Source organism: Nilaparvata lugens, chromosome X, assembly GCF_014356525.2.
Source record: "Nilaparvata lugens isolate BPH chromosome X, ASM1435652v1, whole genome shotgun sequence".
Taxonomy (NCBI): Eukaryota; Metazoa; Arthropoda; class Insecta; order Hemiptera; family Delphacidae; genus Nilaparvata; species Nilaparvata lugens.
Genome location: NC_052518.1, coordinates 1,087,193 through 1,112,535, shown reverse-complemented (window position 1 = coordinate 1,112,535; position 25,343 = coordinate 1,087,193). Strand labels below are relative to the sequence as shown.

General features: G+C 33.0%; 2 protein-coding genes across 3 annotated transcripts in view; both read right to left on the bottom strand.

Annotated features, from left to right (window-relative positions):
• The window catches only part of LOC111045072 (ataxin-2-like protein), a 44,304-nt gene extending 39,170 nt beyond the window's left edge, over positions 1 to 5,134 (bottom strand). For both annotated transcript variants that reach the window (XM_039442208.1, XM_039442209.1), the window contains exons 1-2: positions 4,984 to 5,134; positions 4,612 to 4,738 (exon numbers count right to left, since the gene is read on the bottom strand). In XM_039442208.1, coding sequence (XP_039298142.1) covers positions 4,612 to 4,649 — 38 coding nt within the window. In that variant the 5' untranslated portion in view covers positions 4,650 to 4,738; positions 4,984 to 5,134. The remainder of the gene's footprint in view (positions 1 to 4,611; positions 4,739 to 4,983) is intronic.
• A 1,384-nt stretch (positions 5,135 to 6,518) lies between these two features.
• Positions 6,519 to 25,343, bottom strand: part of LOC111045073 (histone-lysine N-methyltransferase SETD1B-A) — a 59,164-nt gene continuing 40,339 nt past the window's right edge. Inside the window, 2 exon segments of the mRNA XM_022330380.2 lie at positions 6,519 to 8,471; positions 16,978 to 17,235. Of these exon segments, the coding sequence (XP_022186072.2) occupies positions 8,298 to 8,471; positions 16,978 to 17,235 (432 nt within the window). The 3' untranslated portion in view covers positions 6,519 to 8,297.

Here is a 25,343-nt window from a genome sequence, read left to right as displayed (position 1 = left end):
TTTCAAGCATTTTTTTTCGACAATTCTCATACTCTGTTAAGAGTCTCTGGGAAGATATTAAAAACAAACAAACAAACAAACAAACAAACAAACAAACAATGAATACCTAGTCTAATCATAGTGACAATGTTCTGTTTGATGACTCGATTATGAGTATGCTTGGAACTTGTAATCATGAAATTGGAATTGTAGTGTCCACACGCAATTTGAGGAATTTCCATGAGTTTCATGTACATGTGAGAAGTTATACATCGCCTCTTGAAAGATGCATCATAATAGGCAACCGCTTAGCCAATGCAATCGACATTCCAATTTATTAAAAAATGAAATAGAATATTTGCAAGAAGCCAGATAAGAGAACCTTCGACAGTTTGGATATTATTCATATATTTGTTATCACTATCGACAGCTGCAATATACAAGGGCTTGAGCCGTCATATTGCGCATAAAATAGCCTAAGCATAATCAAGCAGAAACTTGGCGCCATGTGGTGGAACGGGTTGGCTGTAGAGGCCAACTATTATTATAATGATTAAATTCACTTTATTCAAGCATATATACTTTCAATATACATTTATCTAAAATTCTATTACTCTTACTCCACTTCTCAACATGATTTGCTTATAGAATACAATCTCTTATAAGAGACAACAGCTAAATATCACAAGGCCATGTCGTTTGCTATCAACATCCTAACTGCTTATTCTATCGGTCAACAGAACTATTTTATTACTTGCATAACTGCGATGGAATATTATTATTAGATTAGTAAATCTTCGGAAAAGGCCACGTATATAATAATAATTCATTCGACTCAAAACAAACATTGTACAAACAAATTGAAATAAAATAACATAGCTGGTGTAGCTATATGTAATATATGTATATGTATTTCCAAGGATCTACTTTTTTATGGAAGAAAGGGTACTACTAATCCTAAAAAAATATATAATAAAGCAAAGACGCTATCTCAGTATCCGTAGTATTGCTTTTGATCATATTGTTTATTAAACATTTCGTCAAAGTTTATATTATTTGTTTTCACTTTGCTTCAAAATTTCACTTCACTTTCAAGCAGAATTTTTTGTTATCAAGTGAATTTGGTTGGATGCAATGCTGGTAAAAGTGTTATATATCCTTAATAAAAGCCTTACATGAAGCCTTGGTTTGTTCCAACAGAAGAATAATATTGCATAGAAGTTTGTTTGCCCTGTCTATCAACTCAGTTCAAAAATTTCATTGGCTCATAATGCAATTATTTTTTGTAATAACAAATATAGACTATCCCGTTATGCTGTAAGGTGTCTCAATAAATTTTAATAATAATAGAATTCTATACTTTTGCTAGCTCTGGCATAAATAATTTTCAATTTCATGGTGTATGCTACTAAAATTGGCATTGGTTAATAAGTCATGAAACATTGCAAGGTAATTATTTGGATGCACAATACTATCGATTCTATTCACTACATGTTTGCTGCATTGATTTAAAAAAAATAAATCTTGAAATGTCAGTTTCTCAGTCATTCAACATCTGCTTAAGTCAAAAGAAAAATTATTGTTTGATCATTTATTAGATACGTACATAAACAGTTGAATTCATTTTCTATTCACTTTCCTCAACTATAGACAACATCTGATTGCTCATTACTACACTCCGAACTCCTAAGTGAATGAATTATAAATCAATAATGGAGGATTATAATTCATAAAATCCCCAACCATGTATGAGATGTCATCATATCAGTGAATTTTTTTAGTTTCCTTCTTTGTTTCATTTCCTATCTTCTCTACTGATTGGAGTGAAATGCTTATTGCTATCTGTCCTTGTCATTTTTGCTACGCTCAGCGAAAATTATCTTAGTCCAACTTTAGTTTCAGTTACTTCATCACTTTAGAATTAGTAGCACTTTCTTTCCACGTTTCAATCACAGCATCATAATTTATAACACTCTTCGAGAATACATTATTTATTTTACCGTTCAATTGCCCAATTATCGATCAACTTTTTTCAACAATTAACGCTTCTTTTTAACATATTCACCAAATAAGCAAGTACCGTACTGTAATGTTTAATAGGGTTTTCTCATTTTTCCATAAAGCTTGTTTGTAAAGTAAATTTTATTTGTTGTTGAATTTTATTATAATATAAAAATGTTTGTGAGTTACATGCATCAGGATTCTCATATTACTATTACAAGTGATTGGTAGCCTATGCATTTTTTACATAGATAAATGTCTTACACTTTTGCATATTTATTGTTCTTATACCATTGAGGAGAGACCGAATAAATAGCAATTCCGTAAATTTAAGACGATATTGTTGCCAATTCTATTTTTCCTCCGCCTACTATAATAGCAGATAGCTGTTACTCAAGTCATTCCAGTATATCTGATACAATATGTTGATAGTTGATCCTTGTTTATAATGATAAATTATATCTCACATAAATTATATTCAACAAGAAAATATTTCATCTTTTTATGATTTAATAATGAATCTTTATAATTGAGATTAAATACTCTAGTAGTTTATAGTAGTATTATATTTATATCTATATTATATATCTGGTAGTATTATATTTCTTCATAGCCTAATAAGGATTTGGTAACGGTGCGGAAAATGATAGAGCTATCTGCTTTGTCTAATGACAGACAAGGATTGTACACCAATGTTAAACAGGTGCTGATTTTATCATTTAAATCACAGTATAGAAATAGAATGCATCAAAACCTATCTTGAATCCTTCTTTAAACATTTAGACAAGTTTCAAATCGATCAGTATTGGAAAAGTTATTTCAGTTTGTTGTATCGACCAGCGTCTACTTGTATATCGAAACCGGCTCAAAATTTTTCTGATATGTTTGATTTAATCATATATAAACTGGGCTTGAAAATTATCAATCAATGGAAGATGATCTATAATTTATAATGGATAGCTAACATGAAAACATGTCTTTAGTAAAATTAACCGTGCTCAATTACTGTATGCTTTCATTAAATTTTCAATAAAAGGTTGGGACCAATTCAAGAGAATGAATGTTTGAGGCTTCTCCAGTATATTCAAAACATACATGTAGGACCTTCAAGGACCTTTCGATCATAATATACCCGTTGATGACCGCACTGTTTTTGAAAAAAAAAAATATTTTATTTCGGGTTATAGAAATGTATATGCGAGTGATAACTTTCATTTACTACCAAATGTTGACTGAATAGAATAGAATAAATTACTTATAAAGTAAATTGAATGACGATAAATTGTAATTTCCAAGTGCTTAGTAAGAGAGATTTTGTCATTGAATAAAAACACAAATATGTTGTCAAATTCTACACTGTTTTATTTGGTACACGACCATGGTTTCGTGACCACACCGGTCACATTTTCAAGTTGACTAAAGCTGAGATTTTGTCATTAATTTGGTTTTCAATATTTCTGAATTTATTGTTTTTAAGTGTTTGCTCAGAAAATTGGACAGCATTTTATAAAGTGAAGAAAATATAACCTACTTTCTGGACTAGTATATGAATCGAATTCGGGCGAGGAACAGTTTTGGGCTCTGCCCCGTTGGTCTTTCCTCAATTATTGAAAAAATAATTGCCTGTCATTGAATTAATAAATTAATTATGAATTGTTCACAAACAACTGATTTTTCAACATCGGCGATGAACTAATTTTCAATTCAATAAGAATTAACTTTGAAGACAAAATCCGAGTAATTTTTTAGAATGAAATCTAACTGACCTGACTTTATTGACTATGACTGTCATAGTACGATGCCTACATGAGTCATAGGTGGAGCAGCCTGTCACTATCAATTTCTCAAGTTTTCAGTTAAAGATCAATAAAAAGTGTAATCTTACTAATCATATTGATAAAAAACATTGGGGAACTAACCTTCACTTTGATTTAATGATGGTGGGCTAGCAGTAGTAGTGGAAGAAGAAATATTATCAACTACTTAAGTAAGGTTAGAACGACACTAAATTTGTTTGATTAATAGTTTAAGTTGAAATGTTTTTATCGAGGTAGAACACAATTCAAATAAAGATTTTGAACCCTCATTACTGTTGTATACAACTAATCCACAGGATTAATATTTTAGTTATGATTTTATGAGCAATTTCAATTTGTAAAACGTGCAACTCTCAAGCATTCATGCATGTAAGTTAATATTCATTAGTAAAATATTCAATTAAACCAGATGGAATATGATAAAAATTATTCATAAATAATAAATAAAGCTCAATTCATTCAACTGGTTAACAAAGAATACGTGTACAATGAGATTGACCATAACCCTAGCCTTACCGGAATCAAATGCAAGATCAGAGTAATAGGATTAATTTCATTATGATATGATCTTGAAGTATGAATGAGAGTGAAAACCAAATTGAAAATGAGTTATAAATATTATCCAAAGTGAGTTGATAGAAAAATAATCAGCTTTACATCGGCTACAAGAACTGTAGTACCTACATGGGCTAAACTAGGAATCCGATTCCAGCACTTTCAAGATTAATGTTCAATTATGAAATAAATAAGTCCAAAAATTAAAAACACAGCAATGAGTAAATTTGAAATTATGAGATAAATTGTGAAAGCTTACCTTCCGGGAATCGCACGACTTTTTCGTTTGCTGTTCATTTTTATGTCAATCTCCTCTGTCTTGCCGGAGTAGGCGCTCTCCAGTTTTCTTGTAGGGACCGGAATTTTGGCAATTTATAGTGAGACACCTATGGAATTATAAAAACGAGTTATCACAATCCACTAACAATTTCACTTAGCAAGTTAGTTGCTTTAGAATAAGTTGATGGTTAGTGTAATTCTCAAGTTCGGAATGGTTGCACCTTCAGGCAATAACAGAAGTGCAAAACTCACTGTGCGAGTGTGCCTCATAAGCAGGTTGAAAAGTGCATTGATACAATGAATACGAAATTGACTCTAGTATGATGAAGAAACAGTATTAGAATATACTTACAGATAATTCCAGAATAAAAAGTAGTTAGGGAAGTAATTAACAGTCCAACTTCCAATTAAAAATATATTTCAATAACGAACTACTTTAGCTGGAATGAATTGCTACGCTGTGTTGCCAACATAAATTTCAGGAGAATATTTCATGCTCCAAGTTTGCAATAATCTATTCTCATGCGAAAGTGGATAAACAAATATTCATAAATTATGATATTTGAATGAAAATTTTTTTGAAAAATATCCAACAGAGGATTTTTATGATATAGATGAATTTTCACTAATAATGAACCTATAAGCGACTTTGGTGTCCAAAATGCATTGTAAGGCACATGCGTAGTTAACGGTTATGTTGAATGTTGAAGCTCTCATTCTCTGTATTTTTTATCTAAAATATTATCAAAAGATTTTGAATTATAGCAGAATATCACAATTTTAAGAAAACTCACATCTGATTTTGAGAGGATCAATAACTCCTTCAATTTCAATAGTAGCGAAAACTCTTCTAATTTGAAACATAAATTAATATGACCTTTTAGGTTATATTACTATTGGCTATTGATCCTCGTCACAGTCGTCGAGTCGCGGTTCTCCAAGGAACCGTTGCTCAACCCGTGCTTGGCTACAGAACTCAAAGAAATCATCAAGACTCACGCCCTTTGAATTTTTTGAACCACTGCTACAATAATAATTTACTCATTATAGTGAACCCCAACCTAACTGTCTATAATTTATGAACTCCATTCATCAACAAGGAGATGCTATTCACTCACCTAGGTACCTATGACGGTACTGTAGGCCTACAAGTACCTAACTCAATAATTTCAATGAATGAAACTTACTCAGTAATAATTCATTAATGACATCCACTACAGTACCAGTATCCATATAGTAGATTTTTTTCAAAATCCTCATATTGTTTAAACAATATGCTTAAATTTTCTGGGTTTTAAAACAAAGCTTATTTTGGGTTTAGCTTATATTATTTCATGTAGGTGGTACCTAAAAGATTGAGATCTACCACAGGCACTGATTCCCAGTCTTTTGGATCACTTCTAGAAATATTACTGATTATCATTATTTTATTTGTGAAATGATATTTTAGAGAAACCTGGTTGCTGCAAATATAAAAAATTCATATCTTTAATTGAAGTTTCACTTACAATTCATTTGTTTTTTTTTCAGATTAACGAATGAGATAACAGCTGGCTATCTGTACCAGAAGTCTATAAGATGGATGCCTATTATATGAAGTAGTATCAAAATATCTGAATTCCATATCAAATAGAAAAAATACTAATTTTGTTCAAACAGTTCAGAACGGCTCTATTATTCAGTATGAAATCAACCATTACCATTTTTGCCAAGAACATTTTTTATGTCAACAAAGAACCATGTAGTCAATGATTGTAGAGATATCATAATAGTTTGTTGTATATTCCATGGCATATAGGTACATGATTGCGCACATATTTTCGAATAGGTCAAAATATGTTTGCAATATTATATAATAATTTTTGTACAGGAGCAGGTTTTTAAAAGTTCAAGAATAACACAGTTTATTCATGACATAAAAAATATTGATAGACATCGAGTTTTACAATACCGAACTATGAAGTAGTATCATCAATCATATGACTATGATTTGATAGAAGGTAGAATAATCTTACCTGTAAATCAGACCAGTACACTTTTTTCACATGTCTGTACTTATTTATGTAGTCTACTGTGTTTCTTTCGATTTAAATCATAATAATATAAATTGAATTTTACGTTTCGGGTATTAGAACAAATACTTATTGAACCAATTTTTATTGGAACAAATCGTCAAATACTTGTAAATAACACAGTTAGTTGTAATTCATTACGGAACAATATTTGTAAATACCGAATACAGATAGTTGATGGTTGAAATTAATTCTAAGTATTGGTATAGTAACATCAAAAACATTTAATTTTACAAACTTACCGTATTTATGTAGCCTACTGTGTTTTTTCGTAAATTGATGATGATAATAAAATGGACCAAGATTCGAATAAAGAGAAATAATAGTCTTCATCAATGTTATAAAACTTCATATATGAATGAATTAAATCATAATAATTATATAAATTGATTTTTACGTTTTGGGTAGTAGAACAAATACTTATTGAACCAATTTTTATTGGAACAAATCGTCAAATATTTGTAAATAACACAGTTATTTGTAATTCATTACAGAACAATATTTGTAAATACCGAATACAGATAGTTGATAGTTAAAATTAATTCTAAGTATTGGTATAGAAACATCAAAAACATTTAATTTTACAAATTTAATCTTTCATGAAATGAACACAATGCTTTTTGTTTTATTATCAATCATGAAATGCTGTTTTAATCACATTTTTCAGATTTCAATTACAATGAACTTGTCTACTTACTAAACATACTTAACCTGCTTTTCTTTGTCTTCATTGCTTACACAATAAGGGCCCTATATTTGTGAAAATATAAATCAACCGTTTCATCTGACATAGGGTTTCCTAATTTCAATTATCTTTGAGTTCTATTACTTTTCGTAGCTAAACATATTTACAGATGTACTTATACCTATTGTACAAAAATCAACATTTATTATTCACATTATACAAACATAGAAAAAAGACTGACATTGGCAAGAGAACTATAAAGTTCAGGAGCTGATCATTCTGTTTGTTCAACAAACAATTTTGTTATTCCTATGAATTTCTTCAAGTCGAGAAATTGAGAAAAATGAATAACGGATCATTTATGAACTTGAAATATGAGGTTTTCCATAGAAGCTTTGAATAAAATGATAAGTAAATAAACTAAAAATTGAAAGTTTTAGAAAGCAGAACATTTTTTAAATGTGTTTTCTACTGAGTAACTTAATAATTTCCAGTAATGTAATATTTCTTATTAAATAATGTGAACATGTAAAATGAATTATGGAAGCCCGACTTGCTTATGAGTGGAACATTGAATCAAGTACTTTGAGTACTTTAGTCTTCATGAATAAAATCATTTATGATCAAGTTCATTTGTAAATATTTTTCCACGCATAATTTCATCAACTGAATGTGATTCTGAAAATAAGTCACGATTTTAAGAACAAAAATGATATCAATAACATTCATTAATTTTCAGGCAAGAGACAACTAATACACAACACAATACACAACTACATGATGATGATACAAAAAATCAAGACTTCTATACAATAATTAAGAATACACATACAAAATAATACAACCAAAGTCTCTATCATTGGTTCAATGTCTTAAGGTTGAAATATATTTTTTGTTTTAGAGGAAAAATTAGTTCAAGGTTCCTCGACATCCTTGGGCACCGCACAAACATGAGATCTTTTCCTCTTCTATGGGGAATTTGTAGTCGTATGTGATTTCTTCATTGATTCCAATCGGCTGCTTAGAGTAGATGACGATCTTCTTCTGACTCTCAATGGTAATAATTTTGGCGTAGCAATTCGGCTGCAAATAAAAACAATGTTTTTAATTTTCTGTTGTAAATAAAAATTTATTCACAATACATATACTGCACTACCATAAAATACACGTCATACCATAAATATACGTCAGTCAGCATCAAATAATTACAATATAGATAGAACAGATTTATCAGTTAACCGCCATCAATTTATTTATTACAGTAATTTACTTATCAACAAATTACCAACCCATTTTATCACCAGAAAAATCACTGACAACATAGCTAAACGAATTAATAAATGGATGAAAGAAAACATTTACTTCGATTTAGAAATATAATCTCATTATTCAAACTTAAATTTACTAACCACCTGTCCTTGACCAACGCATTTTGTCACCTGGTCATATGGGACATATATATGAATCATATATTTATCTCATATTGATCAGGATTTTAGAGTTTTTATTTAGAAAAGTTTAATGAACAGTGTTTTTGTCTTTGAACAATTTTTGTCATCGACAGAAAGATTGTTTATTTCATTTGTTGTCAAAATTATTGTAGCTTCTCTTTTTGTTTTTAATAACAAACGTGCCGCTTGTGCGACAGATAAAAATATGTACTGAAATGGCTTTCATGTTTGGCATTGACTGAGTTATATTTAATAATACCCAAAATTTTTCTTTTGGTCGGTGTGTGAGCTCGTTCGTTAGGACTGTGAGTAAGTCCGGCTGTTCTGGTGAAGGGGATAGATTTTGCTCTTGTTTTATAATACAGTTTTCCTGTCGCAGTTCGGGCAGTTTAAAGAGAATTGTATTATTGAATAGGACGGGATCTGAACCCATTTCATTAGATCAGTTATTTTGATTTTTTTAATTAATAATTAACGCCGCGAAATACCAGTGGATGCCAAAGTGGGAAGCCATTTCAAAAAGTTAGGTGACTACTGAGTCATTGTTCTTAAATTTTTCATAACCACAACAATTGAATCCTCACTAGCAGCAAAGCGAGTAGCCCCTGAAAATATTCATCTGATTATTATTATTTCGTTATTTCTAATTATAATTCTAATTTTGTAATAAATAATTTATTGTTTTGTTTTAAATATCAAAAACCTGTACGATCTTTTCTTGTGTTTTTTTTTCATTTTTCCCACCCTTACAATTTGAACTTTATTTAATTTTTCCAATGTAATTGTTTTTTTCTATTCACTCTTAAAATATATGCATTTAGGGCTATTTATTGTAATTTATAAAATATAATATTATATTTTTGAATTCAATTTAGATCAGTTTCTCTTTGACTGTTAATTTTATTTCACCTTTTATATAATTTTAGGTAACAACTATCTACAACATGAATATCAATACCTATATAATTGTAGAAAACAACTGTCTGCAACATGAATATCAGCTAGCGCACAAGTTTATAGTTATGATTTAATTTGATTCGTTGGAAATGAAATAAAATAAGTTCGTTGTTGATTATCCATCTTGTTTTCACTATTATTATTACTATCGTATTTCATAAAGCTTTAAAGTGAAAAAACACTCACATTCGTTGATGTGGCGACGTCCGTTTCGTGCTGGAAACTCTGTTTCTCTTTGGCTAGAAAATGTGCAATACCAGCACGAAACGGACGTCGCCACATCAAAGAATGTGAGTGTTTTTTCACATTAAAGTTTTATGAAATACGATAGTAAAATAAAATAAATAAAAAATGGAAACGAAAATTTCACTTTCCTATGCAAAACAAGTTGGTGTAATATTGTGATTATTATTGAATAGAAAACTTTGAATTGGTTGAATGCTTTTATTGAATACAATGAAAAGTGAAATATGTAAAAACTTGAACGAGAACTAACTGGGAAATCGTATCTTGTTATAATTTCATATTTAAAACGTTGCTAGGCATATATTGCAACATATTATTCCACATGTTACTAATGATAATTTTAGGGATATGAAATGTAATAACCACGATAGTCTTATTACAAACTACAGAGAATGAGGAAATGTGAAATAATTAAGATCTAATTCGAAAAAATAGAGACTTCAAAAGTGGTTGTACATAGTAACCCGAGACCATAAATCACCGGTTCAAGATTGTACTATCCAATAAGTCTCCAAAAACACTTACATTAACTGGCATAGAAATAAATGACCACCCTCTTCACATTACTAATGATTTCAGTAGATAATGACATGCTGGAGACAAGACCACAATAACATACTACATGTCTGTTTCATGAAATTAAAAAGAGTGTTGAGTACAGTAAAGTCAGATAGACTAAACAAGGGTTTATTTTTCGATTGGATTCCATGAATTCAATCCTGCATCGAATGCAAGATGTAAATTCCAATTCAAATTCAAAATAATATTGATAGTAAATAAAGATTTATTCCATAAATTGATTGTTTACAATAAATACAAAATTCTAAAATTTGCAGGACTATTTATGTCTGTGTGTAGGAGTAAGCTAAGCTCTGTGTGGCCTGAACAGATCTACAGTCAACAGAAGAGATACTACCTCAGCAGTATTTATATTATTTATTATGTAGATAAACTTAGAATTATTGAATAGATGTACTTAAAATTATCTAAGTTCACTGACAGAAAATAATTGAAAAGATAAGACAGAAATAATTGAATAGATGTACTTAAAATTATCTAAGTACACTGACAGAAAATAATTGAAAAGTAGATGTTACAACTAACAAATAAACCTGAATTAAATAATTGAACTGAATAATAAGCGAACTGAATAGTTAAAACTTCACCTATTAAAATATTTTTTCATGAATCCGTCATAAAAAGTTTTGGAAACATAGTAGATTAAAACATAATCTCCTACTTGCAAACGTGGAGTATTGTATACTTTCAGCAAGTATACAATATAAAATTATACAATATATACAATAATATATTGTATTAATAATATATACAATATACAATATATACAATATACAATTATACAATATAAATTCACAAATTTTGTCCTGATAAAACATATCGGTATTCAATCATAATTGTCCATTGTATGATAATTACTTCAAGTTTTTATTCATTATTTTTCATCTTGCTGAGCTGTTTGTTTTGTTATCTTATTGCTTGAGGAAAAATTTGAGTCCTTGGACAAGTGGATCCCCAGGCGTCTTCTCATTGTACGGATTAAATTTCGAAAAATAGTCTACCTATCGATTCTGAAGAACGATTAACTTTCTACTATAATAATAATAAATTTTATTTCCATTAATATACAAATAAGCAATCTAATCAATAAAATGTACACAATATTCAAAAATACAACATATTAAATTTACTATAAATATAAATAAATTGCATTTTTTTCTGAAATTAACCTACTCAACTATGGGAAACCCATGTACTATAGCAGGTATAAGGTATTCACGTTATAAACGCATCACCCGTTTAACATTTGTGTACTATCCTTGTCTGTCATTAGACAAAGCAGATAGCTCTATCCTCTTCTACCTCCGCACTGTTGCAAAATCATTTGTTGGCTATGAAGAAGCATAATGAACTACCAAAATATTTTATTTCGATGATAAAAATCTATTAAATCACTTTTTGCTTTTAGAAAAAAAAATCAACCAAGAAGATGACGGAACTGCCGAAAGATCTCGTTGTCACAGTGAGTGATTAATTAATTTACTGTAAGATATCTGACTGCTAGTCGTTTTTTCTAAAAGCAAAGAGTGATTTAATAATAAGCAGTTCGTGATGGAAAACAACATTGAAGAAAATTTATTATTAAATCATGAAAAATATATTTTCTTGACGAATAAAATATCTTTGAGATACAGTTGATCATTACTGACAAGGATTATAAATATTAGTAGAATGACTTTTTGACATTTTCTATTTATTGATGTTTCCAAGTTTGGAAAGTAATGTCCACTCCACCATTTAAGCACGAATATTAAATCAGAAATACCGGAGTAACTATAATCACAGCTATCTAATTCAACTGTATATCTTAGCTATCAAATATAGCTTATATAGCTATAACTTTCAAATAGTTAAAATTCAGCTGTCTGTGGTGACAGAATCGACAACTCTGTAGTCGTATTATATCAGCTTACTTTATAACATAAATCTCATCTGAATTTGAAGTGTTCTACATTACAAGCAGGATTATAATCCTCATAATACTGTATTATGAATACATTTGTGAATTGTCATTAATGTGACGGTATGTATGTAGAATTATTTTCCGGCTACTAAGTCAAATCACTGACAAATGACCACGAACATGTTGGGCATTCGCGAGCGTTTGCGATTGCTCGCGAATGCGCAGCGCGGCTTGCAGCTTGTCAAAACGGCACTTACTTAAAAAAAGTACACCATGTTATTACCAACATAATACACCATATACCCCAACCATTACCTTAATGGGAAGGATGATGGTTAAGCGGGCATTCACTATCCGACAATTTGGTCTGACTATGTTGGTAAATAATTTTGAATCTTTCACCACTCACGCTCCGGTTGTTTAGTCAAAAATTCCACTCACGTTCCAAAACAAACCTTAAGGGTAACCGTCCACTGGAACCGTATTCAACCGATCAGTTCGGCCGTTGGATCGGACGAATCTGTCGGCCGTTAATTCGGCCGAATATGGTCGTCCATTGGAACCGTTTACGTCAGTCTAGTTGACATTTATTGAATTAACTACTATCATAGCCACCACAATTTTTCATAAACAATGATTACACTGAGATTTTGAAAATTGAATAAACAAATATCCACTAAATTAGTTATCCATTACAATAATATTACCTTCAACAAATATCCACTGAATTAGTTATTCATTATCAAGCAATCTTTGTTCACAGATTCCTTTGAACATCACAAAGATGATATCTTTTGTCTGGAATATCCCACAATGGAACATGCTCTTGAACCAAACTTATCAACTTTTCATTGTCCATAGTTAAAACTTTATAAAACAGAACAAGTTCAAAAAACAAAAACAGACAAGACTGTGAAACAATTTTGAGGTTAGAATGATGTTGTGTAATCTCGACTTCGTCCGGATAGAGCCGGAAAATCCCATTCAATTCGGACCGAAAACTTGATCGGCCGGAGACGGCCGTATGAACCTGTTGCAATGGACGAGCATCTATAGCTTTCTTTGTTGGGGGATCGTTCGGTAGTTTTCGGCCGATGCTAGTTCGGACGAAATCGGTTCCAGTGGACGGCCCACCTAACGGTATGACGCCACCAATCACACAAGTTTCGGTAATGAATGAAGAAGAAGAATTCTGTTTCTCGAAGGATGTCTTTTTAAGGTCCTTCATTGAGTTATCCAGTTAATGCATAAGCTTAGTCGTGTAAATAAAGATACAATTATACCTTCAACTGATCATATTTCTTTAAAGATAGCTTTACAGTAGTCTCTACCATTCTCTTGGACAACTTATCGTATAGTGAATGGCCGGCGTTAGATGGCCACTAACGTAACGGTTCACATGTACGATCGGAAAAACATGTACGATCGGAAAAACATGTACGATCGGTCTGTACAGTCGGAAAAACCATGAGCCTCAAGTTGTACAACTTATCGGATAGTGAATGACTTTACTTCCAAACTTAGACTTGACTTCTCGTTCTTTTTCCAAATTGTTCATTATCCAAGAACACATGATAAGAGCGGCGCTTGGTAAACCTAGACTATATCCAAGTAGAGAAATCTTCCTTGAGTTTAAAGTTCCAACGCTAAGACAAAATTATGTAAAAAAGGTCATTCTCCATATAAATAAAAATAAGTCTCAATATTTTTTGCGCGAAACGCCCTATAACACTCGTCCAAACAATATATACAATATCAATCTCATAAAACTTACAACATGCAGGCATCAATTAACATACTTTAGCAATTACATGGTGAACAAAATTCCCAATGATTTTATAACCAAAAAAATCACTCTTGCACTACACATCAGTATGGATAATTGGATATACCAAAAATATTTTCTTTAAGCTAACTGTATAGATCTGTGAATTAGATTAATATTATATTTTTTAGATATTTAACATTTGGTATATAAATAATAAACAATCCGGATTTAATCCTACCCAACAATTTTATAAATTCTTTAAAAAAATCATGATGGCCTCTCTACATCGACTTTCAGCTAACTTTTCCTCTTTTCTTTTTATTTTTACATCTCCTTTTATGTACTTTCGTATTTCGAAATCATTGTCACTGCATAGCAAATAGTGTGAATGAACTACAACTCACTGCCAACACACAAGTGTTACTTATGTTGGCAGTGCCAAAAAGGAAAAATTGCTTTTACAATGAAGTTAACTGAACATTTTATTTTACTTCTACTACTGTACTAAGTCAAGTTTATCTATTAAGTTATTTACTTAATCTATTGTATCTAAGTATCTAGTATAATTTATAATTTTGTTTCTGTTTTGTATAGTTGAATTTTCATTTTATTTTAATGATGTAATGTGCTTTTTTGGCGAAATAAATTCAATTCAATTATTTTTCAAGTTTATCTTGACATAACCAAACAAATGCAGACAGGCCGGATAAAATTTTAATGTAGATAAGGAAACGAGAGAGAGGCCACTAAATCATTCACATTCAATACACAATAGATTTCTGTAGTTTTCCTCATTGCCCTGACCCTCCTGGAGATATTCAGCCAACAAAGTCCTTCTGTGATGCTCAAACGTAGGGCATCCGAAAAGAGCGTGAAAGAGATTATTGTCAGCTAGTTGATTACACATCGTGCATATCTCCTCACTTGAGAACGTCGCTGTGCATCCCTTATGGTAGATTGTAGAGTGGTTTGGTTGGGCTAATCTCAGTTGACTGATAAGGCGCATTTTCCAAATATTTCTTCTAAAGCTCAAGTACAGCTCTCCTGTGCCCAGACTGCTTATATGCTGGAAAAGCCTATTGTAGCGTGAGTTCACTACCCGGTTGATGTCTATAAGGACTTTGTTTTTCTTATATTCTTCCAATATTCGGATTACATCTGTCCTGGTTTCCATTCTATGTAGCTCATTCTCAAGTCCAGCACTACGAAGTTTTTGGTTTAGTTGAGATATCCAATTATATTTCACTTTGTTTGCGGGCATCAAATCCAACTCCTGGAGTCTCTCAAGGCATATTCAGGCAGCCTCCCGGTCTCCATTCTCTTTACTTTCAGATACCACATCAGCATTTTTTTCAGGACTATACACTCACTGTGGTTCAATCCTAACTCAACGCGTATATAGTGCATTGGGGTATTCTTTCTCCAAAAGTAGAGTGATTTATATTTCTTTAAAGATAGCTTTACAGTAGTCTCTACCATTCTCTTGGACAACTTATCGTATAGTGAATGGCCGGCGTTAGACTGGCCACTAACGTAATGGTTCACATGTACGATACGGTACGTCTGTACAGTCGGAAAAACCATGAACCTCAAGTTGTACAACTTATCGGATAGTGAATGACTTTACTTCCAAACTTAGACTTGACTTCTCGTTCTTTTTCCAAATTGTTCATTATCCAAAAACACATGATAAGAGCGGTGCTTGGTAAACCTAGACTATATCCAAGTAGAGAAATCTTCCTTGAGTTTAAAGTTCCAACGCTAAGACAAAATTATGTAAAAAAGGTCATTCTCCATATAAATAAAAATAAGTCTCAATATGTTTTGCGCGAAACGCCCTATAACACTCGTCCAAACAATATATACAATATCAATCTCATAAAACTTACAACATGCAGGCATCAATTAACATACTTTAGCAATTACATGGTAAACAAAATTCCCAATGATTTTATAACCAAAAAAATCACTCTTGCACTACACATCAGTATGGATAATTGGATATACCAAAATATTTTCTTTAAGCTAACTGTATAGATCTGTGAATTAGATGATAATATTATATTTTTTAGATATTTAACATTTGGTATATAAATAATAAACAATCCGGATTTAATCCTACCCAACAATTTTATAAATTCTTTAAAAAAATCATGATGGCCTCTCTACATCGACTTTCAGCTAACTTTTCCTCTTTTCTTTTTATTTTTACATCTCCTTTTATGTACTTTCGTATTTCGAAATCATTGTCACTGCATAGCAAATAGTGTAAATGAACTACAACTCACTGCCAACACACAAGTGTTACTTATGTTGGCAGTGCCAAAAAGGAAAAATTGCTTTTACAATGAAGTTAACTGAACATTTTATTTTACTTCTACTACTGTACTAAGTCAAGTTTATCTATTAAGTTATTTACTTAATCTATTGTATCTAAGTATCTAGTATAATTTATAATTTTGTTTCTGTTTTGTATAGTTGAATTTTCATTTTATTTTAATGATGTAATGTGCTTTTTTGGCGAAATAAATTCAATTCAATTATTTTTCGAGTTTATCTTGACATAACCAAACAAATGCAGACAGGCCGGATAAAATTTTAATGTAGATAAGGAAACGACTAGAGAGGCCACTAAATCATTCACATTCAAAAAATGGCCCACTTTAGTGAAGACCCAATACTTACATTACAGCTATGATTGATGAATCGGGCAAGATTTCCACACTTCGTGGCATCAATGATAGTGTCCGAGTCAACCCTGAACAGATAGGAGCTGCCAATACCTATGGCCTCGTACTGGCGTTCCCTGTGATCGGCGACCACTGGACGAACCATTTGGCCCACATACTCGATCACCATCTCATCTGCGGCAATTGGCTCCATTGCGAACAGACCCCAATCGTGAATGGCCGACTTGGCGAACTTCAAATGCTTTTTCCGGAACTGAAAAAACATCGAACGACATTGATTAATTCGAGATTATTTATTTTGCCAGCCATAGAACTTTAATATTATTTCCAATCACTGACTTCTATAAAACTAATTTAAGATCAATTTCATGTTAAACAATGCATAGGCTGAATTCAAGTTATTTTTGGACTATTAATTTAAATATGTTTTTATTAATGAACTCACACTGACGCACAAGGAATCTTGCTTCTGCCGGTGTTTTTGCCTCACCAACCATACTCGTAGGAGCATAATTAGAGAAATAAATGTACCAATAATTTAAAGAATATTTTCGAACTCGTGGCTGGAGCTCAAGGCTTCTTTTTCCAGCCACACCAGTGTATATTAGTTGATATTTAGAATAATAATAATAATAATAGAGACCATAGTTATTGTAAGATGAATTATTGAATTTATTGCCAAAAATCACAAATACATATTTTTACAGTATAATTAGAAGAGTATACCATATAAATAGACATTGATTGTAACTTAAAATAGGCTTGCTACCTATTCTCTTTTTTTCAATTAGACTATTTTTTAAATTATTTCTTCAGTCTTTTTTCTATTTTCTATTGTGTCTTGTATTACTTTCTATTTATAATGTTTGTTCCAAACTATTTTTATTGCTATTTTTCGTTTTTTCTTTCTTGCTAATCTAGTTTCAGTTTGTGTAAACAATTGATTTTCAATGAGGCTTGTTTTGGCATAAAGCTGTAAGCCTGTATATGTTGTTGTAATTTTTCTATTGATGTAAATAAATAAACTTGATTGTAGCAATATTATCAATGTAATATTTGGCACTGCCAATATAAGATTCCTTGTGTGTTGGCAGTGAGTTGTGGTTAACTTATTCTGCTTCAATTCAGGTCAAGTAGTATGAATTAATACAATTGAATTTAATAATGATAAATAAGGCTATATTATACCTATTATACAAAAATCACAAAGGCTCAGAAACAAAACTTTAGAATACTATCATAGAGAAACAATAGCGTAAGTAGATATCCCATGGTATAGGGAGTTTATGTTGCAACTTTTACTGTTATCGCAAGCCGATTACTGTCGATTTTTACTGTTTTGTTGGGGTGAGAGTGTATCAACGGCACAGCATGAGAGACTACGAGCATCACACAGCTTCACGGGAAAGAACTACGTGAACTATCGGCTTGAGATAACAGTAAAAGTTGCGACATAAACGTCCTATACCATGGGATATCTACTTACGCTGTTATTTCCCTATGATACTACTTACTATTACTAGCCGAACCGCCTTGACCATCTAATACAGCGTTATCCTATTGTTCATAGCGCTCGACTTCTTCACTTGATTTTGTTTTTCTTTTATCTCATATGATTTCTATATTTCTTTTCTCATTTCTTTCTTTGTGTGTGTGTGTCAGTATGAATGTGGTAAGTGTCTTTTTTGTATCTTCTTGTTGTTTCGCCGTTTCACCCCTCTCTTCTGCCTTGCTGCTTCGTCGCAGCCACCTTGTCTATACAGCAGGATGACGGCGCGGCCGTGCTGAGTGTCGGCGATGCCCTCAAGCGGGCTGTCTCTCCTTTCCCTGATCGTCTTAAGTCGCTCATGTCAATGCACAATCCCTTCTCTGCCATATAGATGAATTTAGGCACACTTTCGAGGGCAAAGATTGTGACATCATTCTTATATCTGAAACCTGGCTAAAACCGACAATCCCTAATCGACTTGTCGCACTAGAGGATTATGTGCTCATTAGGAATGACGGTTACACAAGAATGGGGGAGGGGTTGCCGCGTTTGTCAAGCGTTCTCTGTTGCCTGTTCATAAGTTTTCCTCTGATACCTCCCGTGCAGCTAGACCTGAATACATGTTTATTGAGGTAAAGTGTAACGGAGTTAAAATGTTAATAGCAGTTTGCTACAGGCCGCCTCATATTGGGTATATGTCAGAATTTGAGGAAGCACTACTTGAGCTGATGGTGCCCTATGAACATGTGGCTATCATGGGTGACTTCAATACTGACTTACTTGGACCTGATACTCATGACAAAATACAACTGACCACTATGTTTTTTGCGAATGGTATGACCTTGCTGCCTCTCCAAGCTACGCACCATACATCCACCTCTGACACATTGCTTGATCTTATTGCAGTTGCTGATAAGAAGTCAGCTGTGTGCCATGGGCAGATCCCTTTTCCAGGCCTTTCAGCACATGATATGATATTCCTTGTCTATAATATCAAGAGGCCTAAGCCTAAACCTAAAATAATCACTTATAGGGATTATAAGAATATTAACTACCACAGCTTGTTTAATGATGCAATTAACCTTGACTGGCTACACATATTCCATACTAACGATGTTAATGTTATGTTGAACATTTTGAATCACAATATAATCTCTCTTTTTGAAAAACATGTTCCTTTGAAAAATCGTAGAATAACCAGGGATCCTGCTCCATGGCTCACTGATGAGATACGCCAGCTGATGAGGGATCGAGATTATTGGTGCAAAAAAGCAAGAGCGTCAAAAAGCCCTAATGATTTCAATCATTATAAGCGTTTGAGAAACTCTTGCAAGCAAAAAATTAGAAATTCTAAAGCTACATTTTACCGAGACTTGATCTCCTCAAAGCGATCATCAACTTCATCTTTGTGGCGTGCTCTGAGGGAGATTGGGGCTGGCAAGGAGAGGCAGGTACCGACTGTTGCTCACTCGCTGGATGATCTCAATGATTTCTTCACTGACATCCCTGTAAGTTTGGACCAAGCTCGTGCTCACTTTGACTCTCTGCCTGATTGTCATCAAAATGAGGATTTCTACTTCTCCAATGTCACGGAGCAAGAGGTCTTCTTGGCTGTTCATAGAGTAAAGAGTAATGCTGTTGGTGCAGATGGTATCCCAATCAAATTTATCAAAATTATCCTTCCTCTCATCCTTCCTTTCCTCACTCATTTAATCAATACCTCACTTTTAACGTCGGTTTTTCCTGATGGCTGGAAGTCATCTATTGTAATCCCCTTGAACAAGATCCCTAACCCTCTCTCTCCATCTGATTACAGGCCTATTAGCTTATTGTCCGTCTTGTCAAAGGTTCTGGAAATCATTGTTCACTCTCAATTGAGCACATTCGTTCATGGCTCTGGATTGATTGGTGACTTTCAATCGGGGTTCCGTAGTGGTCATAGCACCACCTCTGCACTCCTGAGAGTAACTGACGACATCCGTAGGGCCATGGATAATAGAGAGCTAACAGTTCTAGTCCTAATAGATTTTAGCAAGGCATTCGACAGTATTTTCCATCCTATCTACTCTACAAACTCAGAAAATTAGGTTTTTCCAACTCCACTGTGGCATGGGTGAGGTCCTATCTTCGGGGTCGGTGTCAGTGTGTGAGAGTTGGGGATGCCTCTTCACGGTGGCGTGAAGTGAACAGAGGAGTTCCTCAGGGTTCGGTATTGGGTCCTCTATTGTTCAGCATTTACATAAATGACGTGACAAGCACTCTACTTACGACCAGACATCACCTGTATGCAGACGATTTACAAATATACCGACACTGCAAGAAAAATGACTTTGGCGTCACAGTTGATGAGGTCAATGCTGACTTGACTCGTTGGTACAGTGGACTGAGAATAATGGACTAAAAATTAACGAGACAAAATCGAAATCTATAGTGATAGGTTACTCAAGACTTTTAACACAATTGACATATCTAACGGACCATACATAACATTGAATAACATACAATTGGAATACAGTTCTGACGTGAAAAATTGGGACTGACAATGACAAGGACTCTTGACTGGACCAGCCACGTGACTCAGACTTGTAACAGGGTCATTGGGGGGATCATGACATTGAAGAGGATCTCTGACTTCATTCCCTTTCCTACAAAGGTTATGCTGGTCAAGACTCTGATTTTCCCAATCTTCAACTACTGTGACATTGTGACTCTTGACATGACAGTTCAACTTTTGCAGAGGATGCAGCGTGCACATAATTATTGTGTTCGCTTTATCTTCAACCTGAGACGTGACGACCATGTGACCGAATACTTTAACAGACTTGAACTCATGAAGCTGCGTGAGAGTAGATCACATCATGCTTTGTGCTTCCTGCATAAGATATTGAAAACCAAAACGCCTAAGTATCTGGCAGTGGAGTACCGTTACTTGGGTGATTTTGGCCGTGGAGGAACGCGGCATGGATCCCATCTGCTGGCTGTCCCAACACATAGGACTGTTATGTTCAATAAGTCGTTCCTTGTGACAGCCTGTAGTTTATGGAATTCTTTGCCTGCTGAGCTGAAGCTAGTTGAGGGACGTCGCCGGTTCGGCGCGGCTGTCTTGCGGTGGATCAGAGGTGGTGGACTCGGCTGGAATGCTCCTAACCCGTAATTCAAGTCTATATAGTGTATATATGTGTGTGTGTGTGTGGTATGTGTGGTTCCTCTCTTTCTTCCTTCTTTGTCTCTTCCTTTTCTTTTCTTTCTTTTCCATTCTTCCCTTTCTTCTACCGGAATAATCTATGGATTTGGACTGAAAATTCTCAACTGTATTCACTTTTCTCTTCTTCCTTTCTGCATAACCACCTTTACTGTTATCTCATGCCGATTACTGTCGATTTTTACTGTTTTGTTGGGGCGAGAGTGTATCAACAGCACAACATGAGAGACTACGAGCGTCACACAGCTTTACGGGAAAGAACTACGTGAACTATCGGCTTGAGATAACAGTAAAAGTTGCGACATAAACGTCCTATACCATGGGATATCTACTTACGCTGTTATTTCTCAATGATACTACATACTATATGATAAAGTTATATGCCTAATCTAATTGATAATCACTGTGACGTCTTGAGGCCATCATGACAGTAAATCTTTCACAGAGAAAAACAAATAATGATTGAAAGTTCCTGTATTTTTATGTGTTTAAGTTGTGTGTAAGTAGATATCCCATGGCATAGGGAGTTTATGTTGCAACTTTTACTGTTATCTCAAGCCGATTACTGTAGATTATTGTCGATTTTTGTTGTTTTGTTGGGGTGAGAGTGTACTTACTTGAAATCCATCCTCACATTTATAAAAACAAATAAAACTAATATCTTTACAAACTTACAACATGATTATCAAACTAGACACCGAATAAATTACGGATATAACTTTCCCAGTTCAACCTTAACGTCACTGAACAGTAACCCCTTTCTACTTGTCCATTTGATTTATCGAAACCTCCCACAAACAATCATAGATGCAGAAGAACTTGGTGCTGCCGCCTACAAAAAGAGAGTAGGTTTTTGGCTCCGCTCAATCGGCCGGGTAGCCGCCGCGGCGCTGCTGGAATCGCCATATAGGTGACACAAAGCAATTGGCACATATTCACCCACAAACCTCACTAGATTGTGATTTTGTGTTTTAAGCCCTTCATGCCTCACCTGAGTTTCTTTTATTTATTATAATTATAATTATTATTTATATTGTACTTTCTATTTAATGTTGTTAAATCGTTACTTCAGATAGCTCACCAGAAGATGAAGTATTCTGAGTCGGGTACTTGTGCTGTGTGAATCGTCGTTGATACAGTTTGTATTTGTACAGTTTGTTGATACATTCATACAGGATTTAACATATTTTTTTATAGGCTAAACTTGAATTAATATAAGTTATTGATTGTAGTTTTTACACTAGTGTTACCTGTATAGATTAGGTACTCTTTGCCCGCGCACGGATCAGCAGTCATGATTATTCTATTTTATTTTGTACAGTGTTTTATATTGGAATAAAGAAATTGAATTGAATTGAAGTGAATTGATTTGCTTTAGTTTAGTGCAGTAGCATATTTCTATATCTTAATAATTTGATTGTATGGGACGAGCTGTTGTGGTATTTCTCCATAATTGAAAGAATAAAACGTTGATGTTATCAATACCACTATATTTGTTAAAAATCAATTTAAATTACAGAACCAGGTTTCATGGCAACACCTGCCACATCTTCAGCTGAACAATCAACATAAGTTCAGCTAAAGATGTGGCAGATGTTATCATGAAACCAGGTTCTGTAATTTAATTGAATGAAAAAGACTAAGAAATTGTCAAAAAACCACAGATTTATTGATACTTAGAAAGACCGGTTTCGGTTATTACACCATTGTCAATCTCTAATAAACAGATCTCAGTTTACAATGGTGACAATGGTGTAATAACCGAAACCGGTCTTTCTAAGTATCAATAAATCTGTGGTTTTTTGACAATTTCTTAGTCTTTTTCATTCAATATGAATAATTACCACAATATCAACTTCTCAACTACACAAAAAATCTGTAATTTAAATTGATTTTGAAGGAAATGTTATTGTGGTATTGGCAACATCAACGTCTTACGCCTGGTTACACAAAAGCCGGTTGAATTTTAACCGTGATTAATATCACGAGAATCAATCAGAAGGCATTTTTGATAAGACTGCTTCTCTGATTGGTTCTCATGGAATTGATCACGATTAAAATTTAACCGGCACTTATTCTTTCAAATATTCCTATATTTTGTAAAAGTTTCTTATATTTTTATTTTGGCACTTAAATTCATTCATTCATTCCCCAATGTATAAGCTCGCCTTAAAACATGAAAATACTGTGTATATGATAGAGAGAAATCAAATCAAATCATTTTTTATTTTGACAAAAAACACAACTCAGTGAAATAAAGATATAAACTTCTATACAGATATAAACTTCTATACAGTTAGTTCCTGTCAAAATTAAAATACTGCTTGCTAAATTATTCTCAATTTGTATGCAAGTAGGAGGTCAGTGAAAAACGTTTTTAATGCTACATTCACACACACACTCACACATCTCTTTTCATTTCTCTTTCAAGTTGGTATGTGCAAAAAAGGTAAAAGAAGTACTATAATAGAATGGGAATCAGATAATTACAGAAAAATAACTCTCAATAGTTTCAGGCAGACATCCAGTGAGCCATTTTGATATTTGTTTTTTTCAAAAGTATTTTTTCTCAGTATTTATTATATAATCAGGTAGATAATTGGAAAATTTTGGCCCCAAAAAGACAAAGGATTTCTGAAAAAAAGTGTTATACATCCTGGGGTGTCTAGCTAAATTTTCAACTACTCTTACGGAGCTCAAGATAGCTCAAGAAAGCTTACGGATTTCAAGATAGCCGGCCAGGATATATTAGAGGTCTTCATTCATGTGTGATACAATATATTCTGGCTTATACATTAATTTAAAGTAAAGCGAATAATTCACCAAATTTTAAAAGCATGAAAAGTTATTAATCACAATAAAGATTGAATGCAATTTGAATATCGAAGATATAAGATTGTACTGTAACTACATAAATCGGCGGTGAGGCAACAAATAATTGTCGACTCACTGAAAAGGATATAAAATAATATCCTTCCCATCACCTCATGCACGCAGGTCATGCATGTAGGTCATGCATGTAGGTCATGCATGTAGGTCATTCCTACACACGACCGGATAGCCGAGACGACTAAGACGTTACACCCTTCATTCTGCTAGCGCCATCAATATTTAATAAACGGCAATAATTCTTTCTAATTGTTCACAAATGAGAACTTTCTTTCAATAACTTTACAATCTATTAATCTAGCATATTATACGACAGTGAAATAATCAATGTTGTTTTGCATGACGAAACACTATTAATAACGAAATTACAGATACGCATCCCATTTCACAATGCAAGAAGGAAACAATAACTTTGAATATTTACTGTGAAATAGAAGTCGTTTCTGCAATACAAATACTAAAATATTGAATTCATTGGAGAAGAATCTTGAGGTCGCCAAGATAATTACTCAAGTCATGCTGTAATGAAGGTTGTCATGTAATGGACATCTAATATACATGCAAAACACATGAAAGCTTTAAACAACTATTGATTGATTATTCAATTAACGATTATAAGTTTGAAACAACTTCAATAATTAAATGCAGTAGGAATTTTGAGGCGATAGTTTTCCTGTACAAATGCGGCATAATATATTATTTGCATATAAACCTGAATAAATCTAATGACTTGAAACGACAATCATAAAGTCATTGACTTGACATCAATCATAAAGCTCGA